Source organism: Salvelinus alpinus, chromosome 15 (assembly GCF_045679555.1).
Source record: "Salvelinus alpinus chromosome 15, SLU_Salpinus.1, whole genome shotgun sequence".
Lineage (NCBI taxonomy): Eukaryota > Metazoa > Chordata > Actinopteri > Salmoniformes > Salmonidae > Salvelinus > Salvelinus alpinus.
Window position 1 is genome coordinate 56,058,284 of NC_092100.1, and position 24,181 is coordinate 56,082,464.

General features: G+C 42.5%; 1 protein-coding gene across 6 annotated transcripts in view; it reads left to right on the forward strand.

Annotated features, from left to right (window-relative positions):
• The window catches only part of LOC139540391 (coiled-coil domain-containing protein 136-like), a 55,118-nt gene extending 31,296 nt beyond the window's left edge, over positions 1-23,822 (forward strand). For 4 of the 6 annotated variants that reach the window (XM_071344183.1, XM_071344184.1, XM_071344186.1 and 1 more), the window contains 8 exons: positions 2,672-2,746; positions 3,582-3,682; positions 3,891-4,092; positions 5,161-5,278; positions 10,480-10,768; positions 11,319-11,450; positions 12,950-13,062; positions 20,294-23,822. In XM_071344183.1, coding sequence (XP_071200284.1) covers positions 2,672-2,746; positions 3,582-3,682; positions 3,891-4,092; positions 5,161-5,278; positions 10,480-10,768; positions 11,319-11,450; positions 12,950-13,062; positions 20,294-20,306 — 1,043 coding nt within the window. In that variant the 3' untranslated portion in view covers positions 20,307-23,822. The remainder of the gene's footprint in view (positions 1-2,671; positions 2,747-3,581; positions 3,683-3,890; positions 4,093-5,160; positions 5,279-10,479; positions 10,769-11,318; positions 11,451-12,949; positions 13,063-20,293) is intronic. The other 2 variants (XR_011668185.1, XM_071344185.1) reach the window with 2 other exon arrangements.
• Positions 23,823-24,181: the final 359 nt, after the last annotated feature.

Consider the following 24,181-nt stretch of genomic DNA (forward strand, 5'->3'; position numbering starts at 1 on the left):
GAACATAGTGAACACACTGAGTAAGGCCTTAGTGCTGTGAACATCAATCAATCAAGTTTATTTTATATAGCCCTTCGTACATCAGCTAATATCTCGAAGTGCTGTACAGAAACCCAGCCTAAAACCCCAAACAGCAAGCAATGCAGGTGTAGAAGCACGGTGGCTAGGAAAAACTCCCTAGAAAGGCCAAAACCTAGGAAGAAACCTAGAGAGGAACCAGGCTATGAGGGGTGGCCAGTCCTCTTCTGGCTGTGCCGGGTGGAGATTATAACAGAACATGGCCAAGATGTTCAAAATGTTCATAAATGACAAGCATGGTCAAATAATAATCAGGAATAAATGTCAGTTGGCTTTTCATAGCCGATAATTAAGAGTTGAAAACAGCAGGTCTGGGACAGGTAGGGGTTCCATAACCGCAGGCAGAACAGTTGAAACTGGGACAGCAGCAAGGCCAGGTGGACTGGGGACAGCAAGGAGTCATCATGCCCGGTAGTCCTGACGTATGGTCCTAGGGCTCAGTTCCTCCGAGAGAGAGAAAGAAAGAGAGAAGGAGAGAATTAGAGAGAGCCAAGATGTTCAACATGTTCATAAACATAGTGAGCCAACTCAGCTCAGTGAGAACAGCTCATGCCGGGGTACTTTTAGAGTGGTGAGCTCTGTGTCAGTTGTTTGTCTGGTAGGGAGCAGGCATTTCACAGACAGACAGAAAGCTGCATGCTCACAGCACGCTCAGACACACGTACATGCGCGCGAGCATTCAGCACGCTCAGGCTCCAGGGAAGCTTCCAGGTTGGGTTGGACTGCACTATGATGTCATCACTCCCCATACCCTGGGGCCGGAACGGGATGTCTGGGACACTTCCCGCGGGAAGTAGGGGTCCTGTTTAAATATATATTTATGGTGCATTACCACCACCTGCTGGACGGGGTATAGAACATGAAATAAAAAATCCATTGCGGGAAAGGAGGAAAAACGGCATCATGCAAAATTCAAAAATAGACATGTCAACAAACAAAATACCCCAAAATGATATTATATTTATTCATGATATTATGAATAGAAACGGAGGAGTTATGTCACATATGCATTTATCAAAAGTATATGGGAATATCTGCTCAATCCAAATTTACAACCAACTGATTGCAGCACTACCACAAAAATGAAGTGGAAAAGGGAGAAGGTAGTGAACTTGTTTGCCTGCCATATATTAAAGATACAAATTGGTTGAAAGGAAATATACCCGTTTCATTTGAGGACAACAATTTTGACAGCTGCGCCACACAGGTTGCAAAATAAATGGGAGGAGATTTCCGATGTACCAATTCCATGGCATATGGTTTATGAACTGATTAAAAAAACTACACTTGATGATTTATTTCAGCTTTTATTTCTTTCAACACATTTGTAAACTTCTGACCCACTGGGAATATGATGAAAGAAATAAAAGCTGAAATAAATCATTCTCTCTACTATTATTCTGACATTTCACATTCTTAAAATAAAATGGTGATCCTAACTGACCTAAGACAGGGACTTTTTACAAGTACTAAATGTCAGGAATTGTGAAAAATTGAGTTTAAATGTATTTGGCTAAGGTGTATGTAAACTTCCGACTGCAACTGTATGTGGCATATAACAATCTCAGCTCTGTAGATTTTGCTGTGAAGAGACAGAATTAATAGATAATTTATTCTGGTATTGTCCCTATGTAGTTTGTTTCTGGTCACAGGTTCAGGAATGGTTAAAAAATCACAACATGCATTTAAAATGAACCCTACAAATAGCAGTGTTGGGCGATTTGGAAAGCCATAGTCAGTCAATAAATAATATAATAGTACCTGTAGGAAAGGTTTTCATCTTTAGCTCACAATCTATGGATACTATACGATTAGAAATGTTCAAAAAGTATGTAAAACATCATAGCACAATTGAAATATATATGGCACACGGAAACCAAATGAGGGTAATCTATGGTGATAGGTGGGATGGGTTGAGAGTGGCTGAGGGTTGTGATTAAAGAGCTTATGTTTGGTAAAGTATTATTGTTATGTGACTGCTTTATATAAAAGTACCATGTATGTAAAATGTATGTATATGTAGCAAAAAGCTGTAAAAAAAAAAATATATATATATTTGTATTCCGAAGAGGTGGAGGGGTTAATGGTAAAAAATAAATAAAAATAATAATTTGAAAAAATTATGTAACTTAAAAAATATATTTTCTTCTGATTCCCTCACTCGGATCAGACCGGGTCTGGATCGAACTAGGTCTATACGGAATGGGTCTAGTTGTCCTCAAGCCTGTTCAGAACGTGTTTTATAATAATTCATTTATGCATATTGCGTCCAGGTGAGAATGTCCCAGTTCCATTTCAGAATGGGTCCAACTTTTTGGACCAGTGAAGACCTTTAGAGTAATTCACTACTGTACTGTCACATCACATGCCAGTTATGTATATGGGTGTAAAACCTAAAGGCTTGCTAACAAGACCATTGATGCGGATGTCAAATTTGAAGGCTTTGAAAATAAAGATAATATATGAATAAGGCCAATGTCGATGCTTCAGAAAAATGTGTGAAGTGAGAATAAACCACTGCACCATAAAATGCTGACTCATTCTTTCTCTCATACCTCTCTCCTGTTCTCTCCCTCCCTATGTGCCCGTACAGGTCTGCTGGAGGATGAGCGTCTGGCCAGTGCCCATCAGGCAGAAACCTTCGTACGACAGGTCCACAACCTGCAAGGTACTGTCTACCGCAGATGTATATAGTGATGCTCCCGAGTGCTTTAAACCAGGCGACAAAGAAGTAAAACCGTTGTGAATTTGGTGACATTAATAAAGCACCAGGGAGCATCAGTATATATCATGAGGCCCCCCAGCACCCGTACTTAGAACGTGTGGGATGTGCATATCACCGACTCACGCTTCACAGCAGCCACAGAGCCAAAACAACTACACGTAAGGCTGTTTGACACAACGATTGCTAATGGGGGAAAATTATGATTGGTAATGAACAGATAATTCCTCAATGTCCAATCACCATATGGAATTCCATTGTCCCACCTGACCTCTAATGAAAAGTTTACATTTGAGGGGCCACAGAGACAGTGTGTGCCCCCACAGAAAGTCTACATAGACAGAACGGCTGTGTGTTGCATAAGTGTGAGGTGATGTAATTGGCTGTAAAGTGTTACATGTGTGTGTCGTCATTTGTCTTACGGGGATCTGAGTCAATTGTCTGTTGTCAATGTCTGGGGCTCACTTGCAGCACATTTACCACCAGTTACACCAGCAACTCTTGAAATCCCAACTTACTTTTCTCCCAGGAACACCCATATGCTCATGCACACTGTTATCAGATCTCCTCACGTATCACCACCTAACTCATTGTAGCCTAGAACTAGCACACCTGATTCAGCTAGTCAATGGCTTGAGGATTATTTGACAAGTTAAATCAGGCGAGCTAGCTCTGAAATAGATGATATGGAACTGCTAAAGGGTCCCAGAGGAGAGGTTTGAAGAACACTGCTGTACGCATAACCATTTCAACTCTTGTCCCTGTATGTCTCCCTCCCCAGCCCAGCTGCGTTCAGTACAGGAGGAGATGGACTCTCTCGAGGAGGAGAAGGAGAGTGAGCTGACTGAGGCTCACGAGGAGCTACGCCTCGCCCAGGAGGAGGTGGTGCTTTACCTTAGGCTATTGTACTTTACTGTAGGATACTTTACTTTACTTTAGGCTACTTTATGTTAGGCTATTTTACTTTACTGTACTAGTTCCAGAAGTATGTGTTCTCTGCATGCGAGGATGAGTTTGACTGTTCGGTTCCTTGTGTTACAGGTGGTGCCGCTGAGTTTGATTGATTGATTGATTGATTGATTACTTGCAGGTTCTGCTTCTACAGCAGGCGGCTGAGGAGGCAGCGGCCGAGAGGGAGAACGACATTGCGTCCCTGCAGGAGGAGCTGTGTCGCCTCCGGGCCCAGCTGGGGAGGCTCAACGACGAGGCGCAGGAGTACGACCTGGAGATCACCACACTGAGAGCAGAGATCAGCATGAAGAGTCAAAGGAGGGAGGAAGAGAGGAAAGGAGGTGAGAGAGAGCGGGGAGGAGATAAGAGGAGCAGCAATAGGAGCTAGAGATCACCACGCTGCAAATCGAGATCTGGGAAGGTCTTCACAGTAAATTGGCTGATCTTATTATCCCTGACCTCTGACCTTGTCCACTGGTCAGGTCAAAGCGGTATCAGCAATGGGCTTCTCTAGACCCTTCGTCCCCTTCCCTGAGTCACACCCTAACCCTCACCACCAGAGCAGAGCAGCGATGTCCACATATTGGTGGTGTGTCCCTGACATGTCACGGTGCCTCCCCTCTACTTTCCCCCTGCCTTGCCTCATTCCCTGACTCAGAGGGTGACATCACTGACATCACTGTCACCCTTGGTATCCCAAACACACACCCCTATCACCCCACCACCACCCCTGCTGCTCCCGGTGTGAGACATGTTTGTAATGTTTAAGCCTTTCCTCTACCTCTTTTATTAAACCCCAACCGTCTTTGACCGTGAGGTTCTAACCATGATGCAGCTAGCAATAACACAGCCAGGACCTCATGCACAGGTTCCATCATGTTATCAGTGTAGATGCCTAGACAGAGCAGTACAGGAGTGGCAGAGTCAGTAGGGTTTGGGTCACAGTTTTATGGGTGTCAAATTCCAGTCTGACGTTAGGTTTACAGACAGTAGGTCTTTCTCTTGCTGTGTCTGTCATTGATGTCTATTTGAGGTGGGCAGAGTACAGACATGTACAGTAGGCAGAGTGGTTTTGATGGGTAGGGCACATAAGTATAGACTCAGAGTTGATACTTTAGTTAAACCTCCCATGTCCATAGTGATGAGCGGTACATCTATCACACCCCATGTTTGCCTGTGGTCACACAAACAGAACTTGTGGAGGATGTGTTACTGTGTAGCTCTTGGGTTGTGTCCATTAGGGAACACATTAGCAAAATGTTTCAAAATGTGCAACGGAAAACGAGTGTTTGTTATTGGACAAGTTCAGAGAGTACCTCCCTAGATCACTCCGTTTCAGACCGTTTTCTTACGTTTTGTGCCGACTGAACTCAACCCTGATGTGTGACGATCCTGTTGTGTTCTGTCAGGTGATGTAGGTACACTGAGGCAGGAGTGTGTCACCTTGAGGGAGGAGTGTGAGACTCTGAAGGACGACAACAGACGCCTGACTGAGAAACTACAGCTCCTCCAACTACAGAGGACAGGGTGAGAGGACGCATCCAATTATTTGGCTACTTAGTCTGCTTACAGTATCTGCTAACCATTTAAACTGAACAAAAATACAAATGCAACATGCAACAATTTTTTACTGAGCTTCAGTTCATATAAGGAAATCGCTCAATTGAAATAAATAAATTAGTCGCTAATCTATGAATTTCACAAGACTGGGAATACAGATATGCATCTGTTGGTCTGGTGAGTATGCAGGCGAAGAACTGGGACATTTTCAGCTTCCAGGAATTGTGTACAGATCCTTGTGACATGGGGCCGTGCATAATGATGCTGAAACATGAGGTGATTCGAATTGCCATCGATAAAATGCAATTGTGTCCTTTGTCCGCATCTTATGCCTGCCCATACAGTACCATAACCCCACTGCCACCATGGGGCACTCTGTTCACAACGTTGACATCAGCAAACCGCTCGCCTACATGACGCCATACACGCTGTCTGCCATCTGCCCGTTACAGTTGAAACCGGGATTCATCCACAAAGAGCACACATTTTCAGCGTTCCAGTGGCCATCGAAGGTGAGCATTTGCCCACTGAAGTTGGTTACAACGCCGAACTGCAGTCAAGTCAAAACCCTTGTGAGGATGACGAGCACGCAGATTACCTTCCCTGAGATGGTTTCTGACAGTTTGTGCAGAAGTTCTTTGGTTGTGCAAACCCACAGTTTAATCAACTATCTGGGTGGCTGGTCTCAGACGATCCCACAGGTGAAGAAGCCGGATGTGGAACTCCCGGGCTGGCGTGGTTACACGTGGTCTGCGGGTTGTGACAGAGATGGCGCCGACAAAGATGGTCGCCTTGCTTTGAGTCCTTAGGAAACTATGCAGTATTTAGTTTTTTAATGTATTATTTCTTACATTGTTACCCCAGGAAATCTTAAGTCTTATTACATACAGCCAGGGAGAACTATTGGATATAAGAGCGGCGTCAACTTACCAACATTACGACCAGCGGATCTTCTGTTTGGACCACCACCCAGGACAATGGATCTAATCCCAGAAGCCGACCCAAAACAACGGCGCCGCAGAAGGGGCAGATGGAGCGGCCTCCTAGTCAGGCTCCGTAGACGGGAACGGTGGGCGATGTGCACGAGTATACTACTCGCCAATGTCCAGTCTCTTGTAGACAAAATTCGAGCAAGGGTTGCCTTCCAGAGAGACATCAGAGACTGTAACATTCTCTGTTTCACGGAAACATGGCTCTCTCGGGATATGTTGTCGGAATCAGTTCAGCCACAGGGCTTCTCCATGCATCACGCCGACAGAGATAAACACCTCTCTGGGAAGAGGAAGGGCGGGGGTGTATGCTTCATGATTAACGACTCATGGTGTAATCATAACAACATACAGGAACTCAAGTCCTGCTCACCCGACCTAGAATTCCTTACAATCAAATGCCGGCCATATTACCTCCCAAGAGAATTCTCATCGGTTATCGTCACAGCTGTGTACATTCCCCCTCAAGCAGATACCAAGACGGCCCTAAAGGAACTTCACTGGACTCTATGTAAACTGGAAACCATATATCCTGAGGCTGCATTTATTGTAGCTGGGAATTTTAACGAAGCAAATTTGAGAACAAGGCTACCTAAATTCTATCAGCATATTGAGTGCACTACGCACAGGGGGTAATACACTCTATCACTGCTACTCTAACTTCCGCGATGCATACAAAGCGCTCCCCCGCCCTCCCTTCGGCAAATCTGACCACGACGCCATCTAGCTCCTATCTTATAGGCAGAAACTCAAACAGGATGTACCAGTGACTAGAACCATTCAAAGCTGGTCAGACCAATGGGAATCCACGTTTCAAGATTGTTTTGATCAAGCGGACAGGGATTTGTTCCGATCAGCCTCAGAGGACAACATCGATCTATACACTGACTCTGTGAGTGTCTTTGTAAGGAAGTACATGGGAGATGTTGTACCCACTGTGACTATTAAAACCTACCCTAACCAGAAACCGTGGATGGATGGCAGCATTCGCACAAAACTGAAAGAGCGAACCACTGCATTTAACCATGGAAAGAGGTCTGGGAATATGGCTGAATATAAACAGTGTAGTTATTCCCTCCGCAAGACAATCAAACAAGCGAAATGGGACAAAGTGGAGTCGCAATTCAACAGCTCAGACACGAGACGTATGTGGCAGGGTCTACAGAAAATCACGGACTACAAACAGAAAACCAGACACGTCACCGTCACGGACACCAACGTCACGCTTCCAGACAAACTAAACACCTTCATTGCCCGCTTTGAGGATAATGCAGTGCCACCGTTGCGGCCCGCTAAAAAGGACTGCGCCTCTCCTTCTCCGTGGCCGACATGAATAAAACATTTAAGCGTGTTAACCCTCGCAAGGCTGCTAGCCCAGACGGCAACCCTAGCAGTGTCCTCAGAGCATGCGTAGACCAGCTGGCTGGTGTGTTTACAGGCATATTCAATCCCTCCCTATCCCAGTCTGTTGTCCCCACATGCTTCAAGATGGCCACCATTGTTCCTGTACCCAAGAAAGCAAAGATAACTGAACTAAATGACTACCGCCCCATAGCACTCACTTCTGTCATCATGAAGTGCTTTGAGAGACTAGTCATGGATCATATCACCTCCATCTTACCGGCCACCTTAGACCCACTTCAGTTTGCATACCGCCTCAACAGGTCCACAGATGATGCAATCGCCATCACACTGCACACTGCCCTATCCCATCTATACAAGAGGAATACCTATGGAAGAATGTTGTTCATTGACTACAGCTCAGCATTCAACACCATAGTACCCTCCAAGCTCATCATCAAGCTGGAGGCCCTGGGTCTCAACCCTGCCCTGTGCAATTGGGTCTTGGACTTTCTGACGGACCGCCCCCAGGTGGTGAAGGTATTTTGTATTTGTATTTATTATGGATCCCCATTAGCTGCTGCTTTCCCATTAGCTGCTGCCAAAGTATCAGCTACTCTTCCTGGGGTCCAGCAAAATTAAGGCAGTTTATACAATTTTAAAAACATTACAATATATTCACAGATTTCACAACACACTGTGTGCCCTCAGGCCCCTACTCCAACACTACCACATATCTACAGTACTAAATCCATGTGAATGTATAGTGTGTATGCTATACACAATGTTTGTGTTGCTTCACAGTCCCCACTATTCCATAAGGTGTTTTTTTAATCTGTTTTTTAAATCTAATTTTACTGCTTGCGTTAGTTACTCGATGTGGAATAGAGTTCCATGTAGTCATGACTCTATGTTGTACTGTGTGCCTCCCATAGTCTGTTCTGGACTTGGGGACTGTGAAGAGACCTCTTGTGGCATATCTTGTGGGGTATGCATGGGTGTCTGAGCTGTGTGCCAGTAGTTTAGACAGACAGCTCGGTGCACTTTCAGCCAGGAGAGATTGACATGCATATTATTATTATTAGCTCTCTGTGTACAGCCAAGGGCCAGCTGTGCTAGTAGGAAGGTAGGAAATATCTCCACTTCGCTGACCCTCAACACTGGGGCCCCACAAGAGTGCATGCTCAGCCCCCTCCTGTACTCCCTGTTCACCCACGGCTGTGTGGCCATGCACGCCTCCAACTCAATTATCAAGTTTGCAGACGACACAAAAGTAGTGGGCTTGATTACCAACAACGACGAGACAGCCTACAGAGAGGAGGTGAGGGCACTTCGGAGTGTGGTGTCAGGAAAGCAACCTCTCACTCAACGTCAACAAAACAAAGGAGATGATCGTGGACTTCAGGAAACAGCAGAGGGAGCACCCTTCCTATCCACATTGAAGGGACAGCAGTGGAGAAGGTGGAAAGTTTTATGTTCCTTGGTGTACACAGCACAGACAAACTGAAATGGTCCACCCACACAGAAGGTGTGGTGAAGAAGGCGCAACAGTGCCTCTTCAACCTCAGGAGGCTGAAGAATTTTGGCTTGTCACCCAAAACCCTGACAATCCTTTACAGGTGCACAATCGAGAGCATCCTGTCGGGCTGTATCACCGCCTGGTACGGCAACTGAGCCGCCCTCAACCACAAGGCTCTCCAGAGGGTGGTGCGGTCTGCACAAGGCATCACCGGGGGCAAACTACCTGCCCTCCAGGACACCAAAAGCACCCGATGTCACAGGAAGGCCAAAAAGATCATCAAGGACAACAACCACCCGAGCCACTACATGTTCACACCGCTACCATCCAGAAGGCGAGGTTAGTACAGGTGCATCAAAGCTGGGACCGAAAAACTGAAAAACAGCTTCTATCTCAAGGTCATCAGACTGCTAAACAGCAATCACTAACTCAGAGAGGCTGCTGCCTACATTGAGACCCAATCACTGGCCACTTTAATAAATGGATCACTAGTCACTTTAAACAATGTCACTTTAAATAATGTCACTTTAATAAAGTTTACATATCTTACATTACTCATATCATGTACATGTATATATTGTATTTTATACCATTTATTGCACCTTCGCTATGCCGCTCAGCCATCGCTCATCCATATGTTCATATTCTCATTCACCACTTTAGATTTGTGTGTATTAGGTAGTTGTTGGGGAATTTTTAGATTACTTGTCAGATATTACTGCACTGTCAGAACTAGAAGCACAGGCATTTCACTACACTCGCATTAACATCTGCTAACCTTTTGTATGTGACCAATAAAATTTGATTTGATTTGAGGCCGGTTGGACGTACTGCCAAATTCTCTAAAACGACATTGGATAGGCGGGTTATGGTAGAGAAATAAACCTTCTCTGGCAACAGCTCTGGTGGACATTCCTGCAGTCAGCATGCCAATTGCACACTCCCTAAAACTTGAGACATCTGTGGCATTGTGTTGTTTGACAAAACTACAAATTTTAGAGTGGCCTTTTGTTGTCCCCAGCACAAGGTGGATGGATTATCTTGGCAAATGAGAAATTCTCACTAACAGGGATGTAAACCAATTTTTGCACAAATTTGAGAGAAATAAGCTTTGTGTGTGTATGGAAAATGTCTGGGATCTTTTATTTCAGCTCATGAAACATGGGACCAACACTTTACATGTTGTGTTTATATTTTTGTTCAGTTTAGTAAAAAGCTTAAGATTTAATTGTTCACCACATCAATTCATATTCTTCTCCTTCTTAATCCCCTTTGTGATTAATCCCCTTTGTGATTGATCTTTTCTCGCTCCACACCAGCTCCAACAGTGCATATCTATCCCTGAAGGATGGTGAGATAGCTGGTACAGGAGTGGGCGTGGGCACAGAGGTGGGGGGCATGGCGGAGAGCTATATGACCATGGTCGAGTGCCAGTCTACGAGCCCAGGCACCAACTGCCGCCTTGTGGACGCCTCCATCCAGAAGAACATCTCGTTCGACGGAAAGCCCATGACCCCCACCGGCTGGAATGGAGGATTTGGGGAGATCTTCTCACTGAGGGACCAGCTGAAACAGGCTGAGGAGAAGGCCTTGCTGGTACAGAGACAGGTACGTTATGGTAGTAGAACGGTACAGTCTGTTGGATGGGTCAGGAAAGGAAGATTTGGTGAGATCTTCTTTCTGAGGGACCAGGTGAAAAAGGCAGGGGAAGGCCTCGCTGGTACAGAGACAGGTATATTAGGCACCAGACTGTACCATAGTAACTATAGTAGTGGATGCTCACTGACTATTGGAGCAGTTTTAACCAGTCAGATTCAGAGTTGCGCTGAAGATAATGATAAAAGCCACACATATCAGTGGCAAAGAAAAACAACAGAGCAGCAGCTGCACAATCACTAACAAATTATTAGGCACTGCAGTAATGGACTACGACACAATTTACAGACCTGGCCTGTAATGTGTCGGGATGAATCTCTGTTCTGAAGTGTTCAACAACTGTTCTTTCTAGGGAGTGTTTTCTTGCCGCTGTGCTTCTGCTTGCTCTTTGAGGTCGAAGCCGGATTACTGTGAAGATCTTTGTGACAGCTCTGGATGTGAAAAGGGCTTTGTTAATAAATGTGATTGATTGATCCTTTATGTTCTACTCTGTCTCCCTCAGTGTGATGGGTTGAAGACGGAGCTGCGGGAACTGCAGGAACTGTATGACTGCAGCCAGAGGGAGAGGGCTGAATTGGAGGAGGAGCTACTGCACTGCAAGGCAGAGCTCGAGAGGTTGGCTGGAGGGTGGCAGGTGAGAGGTCACACTGGGGTTAGAGGTCAGGTGTCACCATAGTGATAGGAGTTAATAACGGTATATTGCATGTCTATCAGGAGGCTTTTGGGGTTTGTTCTGATTGTTTCTGACTGTTTTCTGACTTCAACATTTCTCTGCTTGAGATTTTTGACTGTTGTGTTTTACAAAAACGTTCAAGTTTACACAAATGAAAACAAGAAATACAGCACACACATCACACCCATTCTGTGTCTGTTTATAGATACTGTTGAAATATTTTTATTTAACCTTTATTTAAGCAGGGAAATCCCATTGAGACCAAGGCCACTTATACATGGGAGCCTTGCATGTACAAATGTATCAAGGCACAAGGCGAGACCCAGATACAGACACAGGAGGCAGATGGTTGGAGTCTTACAATGTTTAATAGTCCAAAGGGGTAGGCAAGAGAATGGTCATGGACGGGCAAAAAGGTCCAGAGTCCAGGAGGTACAGAGTGCAACTTATTATGTGACTTGTCAAGCCAATTCTTACTTATTTCGGCTTACCATAACAAAGGGGTTGAATACTTATTGACTCAAAACATTTCAGCTTTTAATTTTTAATCAATTTGTAAAAATGTCTAAAACATATTTCAACATTACGGGGTATTGTGTGTAGGCCATTGACAAAAAAGTCTCAATTTAATACAATTTAAAATCATGATCTCTGTCTGTATGTGGCACTGCAAATTGCCCTCCACTTTGTCTGTCATGCCCTCCCTATGGCAGCACTATCCCTTGTGTCAAACTGTCTACCTGTCCCAGTCTACAAATACTGTCCCTGTGCTTTGTACCATATGTCTACACGCTTTATGTGTTTACCGTGGACATGGGAAATTATAAAAAAAAAAAAAAATGTTTACCTTTATTGAACCTAGGCAAGTCAGCTAAAAACACATTTTTATTTACAATGACAGCCTAGCCCAGCCAAACTCAGACGATGCTGTGCCAATTGTGCTCCGACCTTTGGGACTCAGCCTGGATTTGAACCAGGGACTGTAGTGACACCTCTTGCACTGAGATGAAGTGCTTTAGACTGCTGCACCACTCGAGAGCCCCAATGAATGAGGAAAGAGTTAGGAGATTTTCACCATGCGTTTCAACATCTTGTTTTGTGTTTGTTGTTTGTTTTGTCACCACAGACAATTTCAGTCACATATGCATATAAATAATCACACGCATTGTACTAATATATTTCATAATTTTTTTCTTAAAATCTTTGAAAAAATATGGTGGCTTACTTTGACGGAATCTATCTATCGAGCTTTCCATCCCTACCCTATTTGTATCAGTCCATACCATAACTCCCCTACCCCTTCATAGCAAGGCCATATCATGTTTCATTTTGGATTCATTTGGGTGATTTGTGGTGTCCATATGTAAACGTTTTTGCCCTCCACTCATTTATTATTTCGTTCTCTCCATTGCCCCTCCATCTTCATCCACCCCCTCCCCCCTTTTCTTCCCCTAATCCAGAGCAACATCCATTCGTCTGAGTCTCCTGTTCTCTCCATCCCCTTCATAGGAATGATTGTAATATTGGGAGTGGTTTGGTGCTGGTTGTCCGAGCTGGCGTTCCAGAAAGCAAGGTAGGAGGAAGGATACTTCTCTGTCTGTCGGTCCTCTGCACTTTGCTATGTCCATATAGATAGGTACTGTACATAAAGTTAAGGCCCTATCTTAAAGTAAAGTAACTTGCAGGGGAATGGAAGCATTTTACAATCTAGGCCATATAAAACAATCTAAACAAACCCTAAATACATGTTCTGGGTGTTTGTCATACAGAAACTGCTACTTTGAATAACTTTGAATATTTCTTTCCGGAGCCAATGCTAATTTGACTAGGCCCTGCCATTAAAATTGCCATGGTAATGACGCAAGCTGCAACTTCATTGACTGGGTCCAGACATTTGGAACGTTGATTTGTTATTGTACAGTACAGTAAGGGGAGTGAGAGCTCTCACATCCAAATATTAAAGGGTTTCCACCCTAGAAATGAAACGTGTTACATCATCATGATAATTGTGTGTAACTACGTTTGTTAGCTAGCTGCACAGCTAGCAAGCTTGACCAGAGAGAGAGCACTGCGGGTTTTGAAGTCAATTTATCTGCAACAGATTTCCACAACGATTTTCATTTTTTAAATTTAACCTTTATTTAACTAGGCAAGCCAGTTGAGAACAAATTCTTATTTACAATGACGGGGCAAAATGACAGATTTTTTACCTTTTCTGCTCGGGGATTCGATCTAGCAACCTTTCGGTTACTGGCCCAACACTCTAACCACTAGGCTACCTGCCGCCACATGTTGCTCCCAATCTTATTATAAGTACAGAAACATTTGTTTGCCAAAAATGTTGTTCTCACATATTAGTTATTGAACACTGTAAATAATAGGAATTAGTGGTTTGGGGTTGATTATTCCTTTAAGCAAAATTACTGTGAAATACAAGATTTATTTGCATTGAAACCTTGATGCCCATTGTGCAATATAGCTTAAGCCCTGTTAAACTTCAAAGTAAACAATATTCAATATTAGCTACAGTAGGCCTAGGCTATGTAGACATACACTACCATTCAAAAGTTTGGGGTCACTTAGAAATGTCCTTGTTTTTGAAAGAAAAGCAAATAAATTCAGTTAAAATAACATCAAATTGATCAGAAATACAGTGTAGACATTGTTAATGTTGTAAATGACTGTTGTAGCTGGAAACGGCAGATTTTTTAATGGAATATCTACATAGGCGTACAGAGGCCCATTATCAGCAATCATCACTCCTGTGTTCCAATGCCACGTTGTGTTAGCTAATCCAAGTTTATAATTTTAAAAGGCTAATTGATCATTAGAAAACCCTTTTGCACTTATGTTAGCACAGCTCAAAATAAATAGTACCCGCAAAACCAGTCTCAACGTTAACAGTGAAGATGCGACTCCGGGTTGCAGGCCTTCTAGGCCGAGTATCCTCTGTCCAGTGTCTGTGTTCTTTTGCCCATTTTTAAATATTTTCTTTTTATTGGCCAGTCTGAGATATGGCTTTTTCTTCGCAACTCTGCCTAGAAGGCCAGGATCCCGGAGTCGCCTCTTCACTGTTGACGTCGAGACTGGTGTTTTGCCGGTACTATTTAATGAAGCTGCCAGTTGCGGACTTGCCTTTGTTACAACTATGAAACAGAAAGCATTGGTGTTGGAACCCGGTATAAGCTTCTTCTTATAACTACAAAATACAAATAAATACCCCAACCACCAAGAAGTACGGTCCGTAAGATGCATAGTGAAAGTACAAAAACATCAGTAGCCTAAACATCATTACAAGCACCAAGTGTGCTTGATAATGGAGAATATCATCACAAAAGCAATAATGGCATTATGAATATAAGTGTTGATATGACAGCAGTCAAAAAAGTAAACGAACAGTTGGAGCATGTCCATGTCACATAGCCGAAACGACGAAAGCTGTTGAGTGCACGGCTGATTTCATGTCTTGCTTGAGATGTCGGGCCGGCTCCCTCAGTGATGACATTTGTGGTGATAATAGCCCGTCGAATTTTCGCCGGCTTGTTCTATTCCAAACCCGGCCATCCTCTCGCCTGTCTCACCGTTTCATTTGGTGGTGGCGTGGGCACCTACACAGTGCAGACAGCCCAGGCTTTTTTTTTTAGCTTAGGAAGCCTAATCTACACCTCCAACCGGAGGTGTAGATTCAGGTTGAGGCTCAGAATCAGAAGAATACTCAACAGAGAAGTCATCATGATTCATTTCTTCCCCTCCATCAGAAGTTGTTTTCATTCAGATTTTGTAGAAACGCAAATGAGTGCATCCATTCGTCTTGGTCTTCGTGACATTGTAAATGATGCACTGTGTACTCCAAGTAGGCCAGAGTAGACTGATATAGTACATAGCATTTTGAGATTATAATTAGAATAGTTCAATACAATATAATGGCCCGCCCTGTTCTTCATTCACAATCGGTGATTACATAATTATGCATAGTTCACTTCCATTTTCCCCATCATACTTTAGCCTACTTCATGTACTCTTACTATACTGAACAAAAATATAAACGCAACAATTTCAAAGATTTTCCTGAGCTACAGTTCATATAAGGAAATCAGTCAATGGAAAAACATTCATTAGGCCCTAATCTATGGATTTCACATGACTGGGCAGACAATCAGAGTGAGTTTGGCATCATCAACTATCGGGAGAAGGAGGGGATCAGGCCCTAATGTCGAGAGAAGGCGGGGCAACGGGGAAAACCATATATGACATGCCATCCTAAAACTGTCTATAACACCAGTTCTGTTTGTGATATTAAGATTCTAACAATGGCAAGGACAGAGTGGGGCATGACTTTAAAAATTGGACAGTAATACATTCCTTACATTCATGAGCAGTCCAAATGACTGCTTTAGCAGTTCTATTGTGGGTTTTATAGTAACGACGTGTAACTATACAAATGTGTTAGCCTGACTGTTAATGTGGCATGAACACAACCAGTCATGGTGTTTTCATCTGATTGTAAAACAAATAACTTAGTAGTAATAGGTTACCTTCGCACGTTAGTCCAAAATAGCATCAGATCGACTGAAAACAGCGCCCTTCTGTCTTGTAGCCCCATGTATCTGATGTGGTTTGGTCAACAAATGATGTCATGCCATACTCTTTTAGTCCAGACAGCATCAGATACATGGGCTACACATACTGAGATAGAGAGACGCTGTTTCGCTTGCTCGGACGCTTTATCTGACAATGATGGGTCCTTTTGACAGCGCCTGTCTCAGTCAAATAAATTATCAATATTTTATTTGGACAGGCAAGGAGGTACGTTAGCACCGGCTCTGCCCTGGCTGTAAACGTAGGCAATAAATAGCAAAGCAGGACATCCGCTGTTTCCCATTGAGCTAAACTCTTTGAAAATGGCAAGTTTACGTTCTCATCCATAAACGCACGTCAAGTGCAAGTGTGCTGTTCAGCAATTCACATCAGCAAGATGGGTGGGGGGGGGGGGGGGGCATTTTCATTCGGAGGGATGTCTACTGTGGTTGCAGAGTTATCAGGAAAGCCTATTATTGAATAGACATATCTTCACACATAGAATTAAAAACCTCCAGGCTTCCTTCATAAGAGTCAAATGAAAATAAAAACTATAAAAAATAAGAATTACAGGGGGCAGTTTGGAAAAATGAATCCTGTGCAAATCGTCCTCTGAAATAACGCACCAGCTGATGTAATAATTACGTAAAGGGGGGAAAGTAGACGTCATTTCTTACCGGTATGGGACACCCAATGTGTGCAGATTTTTTTTGATTTTATAAAGCCTAGATGTAATCATATAATTACATATAGAATCCCTATTAATTTCATATGTGATCTCTGTGGGCCTAGTAGCCTAAAGATTTGTCACATCACTTTTAACATGCAATAGACCAACCTTTTAAAATCGGTGGCGTTGTCGGGAAGCTCATTTTCACCATAAACATGTGTAACAGTATAATTTTAGTCCGTCCCCTCGCGCGAACCAGCGACCTTCTGCACACATCAACAACAGTCACCCACGAAGCATCGTTACCCATCGCTCCACAAAGGTCGCGGCCCTTGCAGAGCAAGGGGAACCACTACTTCAAGGTCTCAGAGCAAGTGACGTCACCGATTGAAAGGCTATTAGCGAACACCACCGCTAACTAGCTAGCCATTTCACATCCGTTACACTCACCCCCCTTTCGACCTCCTCCTTTTCCGCAGCAACCAGTGATCCAGGTCAACAGCATCAATGTAACAGTTTAACTTTAGTCCGTCCCCTCGCCCCGAGTCACGGCACCAATGTAACTTTAGTCCGTCCCCTCGCCCCGACCGCGAACCAGGGACCTTCTGCACACATCAACAACAGTCACCCACAAAGCATCGTTACCCATCGCTCCACAAAGGCCGCGGCCCTTGCAGAGCAAGGGGAACCACTACTTCAAGGTCTCAGAGCACGTGACGTCACCGATTGAAAGGCTATTAGCGCGCACCACCGCTAACTAGCTAGCCATTTCACATCCGTTACACATGCACCTTTATAATAAAGCATTCCATGCATACTCGCATTTGCAGACTTATGTGACATAGCCTACTATTCCTAATGTGATGATTAGATTATGATGATCATAATTTAGGCTAATAATATAACTCGATCACTGGCCGCAAAAAAAGACAGAGCATAGTGGTGTAGAGTACTAGGCCGAGGCTATATGCATATCAGATGCATTTCTTGTTGACCTTTTCGAAACACATTTCATGCAATTCTACTACACTTTAGAGTCGGCTAGCTTACTCTGCTGACACTGACAAACAGATTAATAAAAATTATGTTGTCTGAACCATATTGTAATGGCAGGCCTCGAACCCTCAACCTTCTGGCCCGAAGTTCAGCGCGCTATCGACTGCGCCAAGTCGATAGCTAACCAACTCTTGGTTACTTCTTGGTTGGACCAGCGTCTCGGATTGGTTGGCGATTGCAATTCTTGGTTACTTCTTGGTTGCAGACGGCGATATGATTGGTTGTCGCAACCAGAAATGTCCTCGACTCACCGTTGTCAGGGGGTGCCCAGGATATAGCTCATCAGTTGAGGTTGCGACACCAGGAATTAAAGAGTGTAGCGAATTCGTGGGGCATTTTCTACCAAGAATGAACATACTCGCCGATGCCGACCCTGTATCGAATCCCAACACGGCTACTGTATTTAGCCTTGAATCGTTTTTAATGCTTTATTTTCATTACCGTGACAATCTGAGAGTAGAAAAGAATCGGGCTTCATCCGACAATCCTCGTTCCTCTCAAATACAGGCTGGAAGGGCTGAAAAGTAGAACTATTAATTGAATTAGATCAATAGATTAAACACCATCAAAATACGTTCCTTTGTTTTACTGATCTATTATCTTCATAAACTAAACATCATCATAAATGAAAATAATAGCTCCAGATTAGTATGAAAATAGTGGGGTTAACAGACTATTTTGATGGTCAAAGTAACGCTAAAGCTAACGTTACCTTACTTCTGTGTCGATATGACACGATACGCAACCAGACATTTCCTCGACTCGCCGTTGTCAGGGGGGGCCCCAAAAGCACCAGTCGATATCCACGCTTATAAACCCAGGATAGTTACACTACTTTATTTATTTCACCTTTATTTAACCAGGTAGGCTAGTTGAGAACAAGTTCTCATTTACAACTGCGACCTGGCCAAGATAAAGCAAAGGTTCGATCACTTCTGACACCAATGTAATGAAACAGGCAGGGAAGTAGGTCTTGAACCCTCAACCTCTGTCCCGAAGTCCAGCGCGCTATCGACTGTGCCCCGAAAGCATGCTCGAGAGGCAGAATCGATATCCGCGCTTATAAACCCAGGGTCGTTACAATATAATAGGACTATGAAAAGGGGAGACCCAAATACAATATGACATCAATCTAACCTGGAGGAGGAAATGAATGTCCAAAAACAAAACAAAAGTGGCATTGATCCAATGATAAAGAGAGTGAATATGCACACTGGATGATATCTATATCTAATAACTTTTGTTACTATTAGCCTATTTGATTAGAGAACCGACCTTGCTTTTGGTTGCTGAATGTAAATACAGCATAGGCTAAATCAACTGGTGGGGAAAAGTTTGACAAGTTGGATTAATTGATACATTGTTGCACTGACAGTATGCACTGGACAGGCAGATATCTGTAGTCTACTGAGAAAAATAAGATCCAAAAGAGTTCACAACCATTAGAAAAATAGAAATGACCTGCAAACCACTTGAGCAACAAGCATTACAGGCCATCATAAATCGGCATTCTAAAACGTTTCTACCCAGTCACTGATGTAATAATATGAACCCAAAAGCATGGCAATTCACAGTTACAGTTAGAACCTAGTGTTTCCATTTCCCTTTAAAGTAAAGTAAAGTAAGACGGATGCTGGTTGAAATCCGTCTTGAACGACCACTAAGACTGTCAGAGATTTTATTTTGGTTACTACTGCTGTTGTGTCGTTTTGGTTTGATCAGGTGTTCAGAGTTGACATAGGAGTTGAGATATATCATTGATACTCTACGTTTAAGAAATAAGGACAATATACCACGGCTAAGGGCTGTCCTTAAACACGACACAACGCGGAGTGCCTGGATACAGCCCTTACTCGTGGTATATTGGCCATATACCACAAACCCCTGAGGTGCGTTATTGCTATTATAAACTGGTTACCAACGTAATTAGAGCAGTCAAAATAAATGTTTTGTCATACCCGTGGTATACAGTCTGATATACCACGGGTGTCAGCAAATCAGCATTCAGGGCTCAAACCACCCAGTTTATACATGTGGATAATTACTAGTCTCGTGCCAGTCAGTTTGTGCTTTCGCCAAGTCTCTTCATTCATTGTCATGTAAGGCAGAGAGAAGTTGGCTACAGCACATACAGTATGGTACCAGACAAAGTAATTGCTAGCTAGAGGGTGGCAACTAGAAAGTCACATTTATCGTAAGATGTACATGCATAAAACATACCAAGTATTTTTGAGTGACAGACATGGGACGGTAGGTAGTTTCACACAGTGCTTTCATGTATGACATCACAGTTATATTTTAGATCATTTTTGTTGTAAGGTCAGCAAATTATTTAATGCCGAATATGTACATATTTGTGATTTAAATAATTGGTGACAGTTTTCAGTGTAAATGTGTTTGTGTGTGCATGTTTATTTCATATTTGTATTTATTGTATGCCTTACTAAGTGTGCATAGGTCTCTAAAAGCCACCCCTAACCTTTTGTCTCTGCATTCTCAGGGGAGTGATATAGAATGGAACCCTATTCTGACAGTCACCGCAGCAACAGCTGTGCTTCTGATCATGGTTAGCTTGTTGAGAGCCTTGACCTGGTGTCGAGCAGAATGACAACAACTGTATACGGACAAAGACAGTGATGTCTGCTTATAGACCGCTACCTTCCATTTTACCCTCCTATCACATCTATCTGGGACCCTACCAGGGGACCAGCAACAGATCAGACACCATTCCTCTAATTCACAGCTTGGAAGCAGCAAAATATATTTAGATGGCGACTATTCAGAAAACCACAGGATTGTGAAAGGAATGTTCTGAAATTGGTAGATAAAGTGACGTGCTGCCACAGCTTTTCAGATGACAACAGATGGATTCATTTTCTCTCCTGTTCTGGGGAACACATGTCAAGACTTAAGAGAGTGTCTTCGTGAAGCTAAGAAGAGAGTGTGAATACATAGTTTCAATGGGAGAGTACCTGAGTACCTAAATCTGTCTACTCCTGTGGTGTCCTATTCCTTTCCTGTCTCTCTGTTGATTTGCTTTGATCTCAACTCCAGGTCTTGCCAACGGGACTGGATTAGTCCTCCTGAGTTTGAATGTCTAGTATTATTCATATACAACACTCACTACATGTATTTATTATGCTAATATCAATGTTGAGTTCTCTATTGATTTGTCTTTGTGATTAGTCCTCTTTAACAATAGCAACCTCTGCATCTTGCACAATTGCTGAATAAAGCTCTTAACTCATGATATTGTAAATAAGTACTAACAAAAATGTTCTTAATATAGAATTATATCTACGTGTAATGAATTATTTAAAGCACCTGTCAAACTCATTCCACGGAGGACCGAGTGTCTGCAGGTTTTCGCCCTTGTACTAATTCGTAAGCAACTCCCCTCACTTGGTTGTCTAGGTCGTAATTGAAAGGAAACCCCCCCCCAAAAAACAAAGACAATCGGCACTCTGTGGAATGAGTTTGACACCTCTGATTTAAAGGAATATGTCAAATACATCAAAGAATTATGTATTTTGAATAGCTTGTGTCTTGCGAATAGCTAAAACCATAGGGATTTTTCTAAATTAAAGTGAAATTAGTCATGAAGTGACAGATACATTCCCCTAAAGGCAATAACTAATTTATAACACATACACTATCAAATATGTTCTCATCAATATACACTATTGTGAAAAAGTTTTTGCCCCCTTTCTGATTCTCCAACTTTTGCATATTTTTGATAGTGAATGTTATCAGATATTCAACCAAAACCTAACATTAGATAAAGATAACCTGAGTGAACAAATAACGCAACAATTACATACTTATTTCATAAACAAAGTTATGGAACACCCAATATCCCTGGGTGAAAAAAATAACTCACCCCTTACGCTCAATAACTGGTTGTGCCACCTTTAGCTGCAATGACTCCAACCAAACACTTCCTGTAGTTGTTGGGCCATTCCACAAATGTCGCTGAGCTAAAGCAGTTCTGCATGGAAGTGTGGGAGAAGATTCTTTCACAGTGAAGTGAGAGACTGATCAACAACTCCAGGAAGTGTTTGGTTGTAGTCAGTTATTTTTTCACACAGGGGAACTGGGTGTTGCATAACTTTCTTAATTAAATCATTAAAATATGTTTGTTATTTGTAAGCTCAGGTTCCCTTTATCTAATATTAGGTTTTGGTTGAAGATCTGATAATATTCAGTATAAAAAAATAGGCAGAAATAGAGAAAATCAGAAAGGGGGCAAATACTTTGTCACGGCAGTGTACATTTACTTAAAAAATACAAAGATCATTCCACTCGTCCTATCTTTAGTGAGGATGAGGATGTTCAAACTTTGTGTCCAAGTTGTAAATAGCTATTTGTTATGGTTTCCTCATTAAAGAGAGAAGAGTATGTGAGATAAGCTCAGCTCTTCTAAAGCGCCTGTCAACCCTAGCCCGGTGTTTCAAGCCTATGTTTAACCACCACCTCACCCACATAGTAGTGTCCTAGCTATGTTTTTCCACAGTCACTTTTTTTATTGAATTTAACTTAGCCCAGGGCACTGTCAAACAGACTTGGGTTAAAAATTTCAAATCAGTTCAAATACCTCATCCGTGCTTGATTGAGCTTGTTTGTTGAATGCACCAATACAATAGTCCCAAAATTGCAAACCACACCCATCTGGCACTCCAGGCAGGCTAGAGAAAACACTCAAACTATTTGAAAGATTTCAAATAGTATTTGAACCCAGGTCTGTTGCCGGTAAAGCCTGCATGGCTACTGACTGCACTGTCATACTGTGACAGTGGAATCAGCCACCCCAAAAAGAAAAATTCAGATGCCAGATTAAACAAGTCCGCTCTACATGCCAAGTAGGGTCACATTTGGAGGTGTCTCTGACACGTCTTTGATGTCTTCACCAGTTCCCCTTGAAATCTGAAATGTTTTGTGCAGTAACACAGTGTTAAATGACCTATTTCTAACCTATTGATAATGTTATCTACTTATTTGAACATACAGTAGCAGCTATTCAGACGAAGGTATTCAGACGAACTTTGAACTTGTGAATATTTACAAAACACCTGTACGCACTAATCATAATTGAGTTTTCCCTGTATCCTCTCTCTTTTATCACTCAAAATACTCATTATTATTCAGTATTACTACTCTCGTTAAAATGTATAGAAAAAGGAACCTACAGGTGTTTTTATGAGAAGGACAACAGACTTTAGTGTCTTGGCTTGGTGTTTGCACATGTAGTGGAGACGGAGATGTCATTCAAATGAATTGTTCAGATTGTTCCAGTTCCAGGTACACAGCGTGCGAATGTTGACAGTCAGCGTTCCATAGTTTAATGCTCTTGTGGTCATACCAGAGACGGTACATTTACTTTCTACCATATCTGGTCATAACATGACAATAAGCATGCGTGTGGTGGTGGCAGAGGGTTGGTAGACCCAGTGGCAGCTAAACCAGTTAGATTGCAGAAACCATTCTTGAAATTGGATTGTTAGGTCAATTATGTTCATTTTCTTTGCTAATTCAAAATATGCCTAGATTGAACTCTCCTATTTGTCACATTCAAATCCAAGGCAGCATTTTCAAATGTTTTAAATGTTCTCTGATAACACCTGGGGAGATTTTGTGACACAGTAAAAGTATAGCTACTTTCGAATTTAAAAAAACGCATGCTACATACAGTCTAAGAGAAACGTTCTAGTTAATTTATGTTTAATATGATGTTTCTGTTCTACTTTGTATTTGATGTAAATAGTCAGAAGTGGTATAGAGCAATGGGAGAGATATATTTCTCCATTTGTAATAGCTTTGTAGAGAGTCGATCTATTTTGAAAGAGCAGTGTATATTTGATAGGCAAATTAAGCTATATGTAAAAGTCTATTCATGGTGAGTTTATATTGATCATTGTTTTCAATACCCATGTTTGGTTGAGTAGTCACTGGATGCATATAGAGGTTGTTTTTTGTCTTAGTTGCCAGTATAAGTATGCTATCGCTAAAAATAAACAACCCACCAAAAGAAATACTGATCCTGCGTTTCCTTGAGTTGTATATTTGCCTATGTTACAGTCCCTAATTCCTATATGACTACAATAGTGCATATGAATGTTGCTTTATCCTGAACACGACTGTTTAAGCTTATTTTACCTCTATGCTTCATAGCAAATGCTATTGTATGTATTTGAGTTATGAGCCTCTATTTCATAGTTCTCCGTTTGCTGCTTTGCATTTGTTTCCCTTTGACTTTGTTGTTTTGAATATACAGTAGTCGTGGTCATTTTGATACCTGGAGGTATATTTTGTACAGTAAATGATTATAAAAGTAAATTATAATCCATATAATGTGTCAGTGCCAATGATAATTATTAACACATACAGTGCA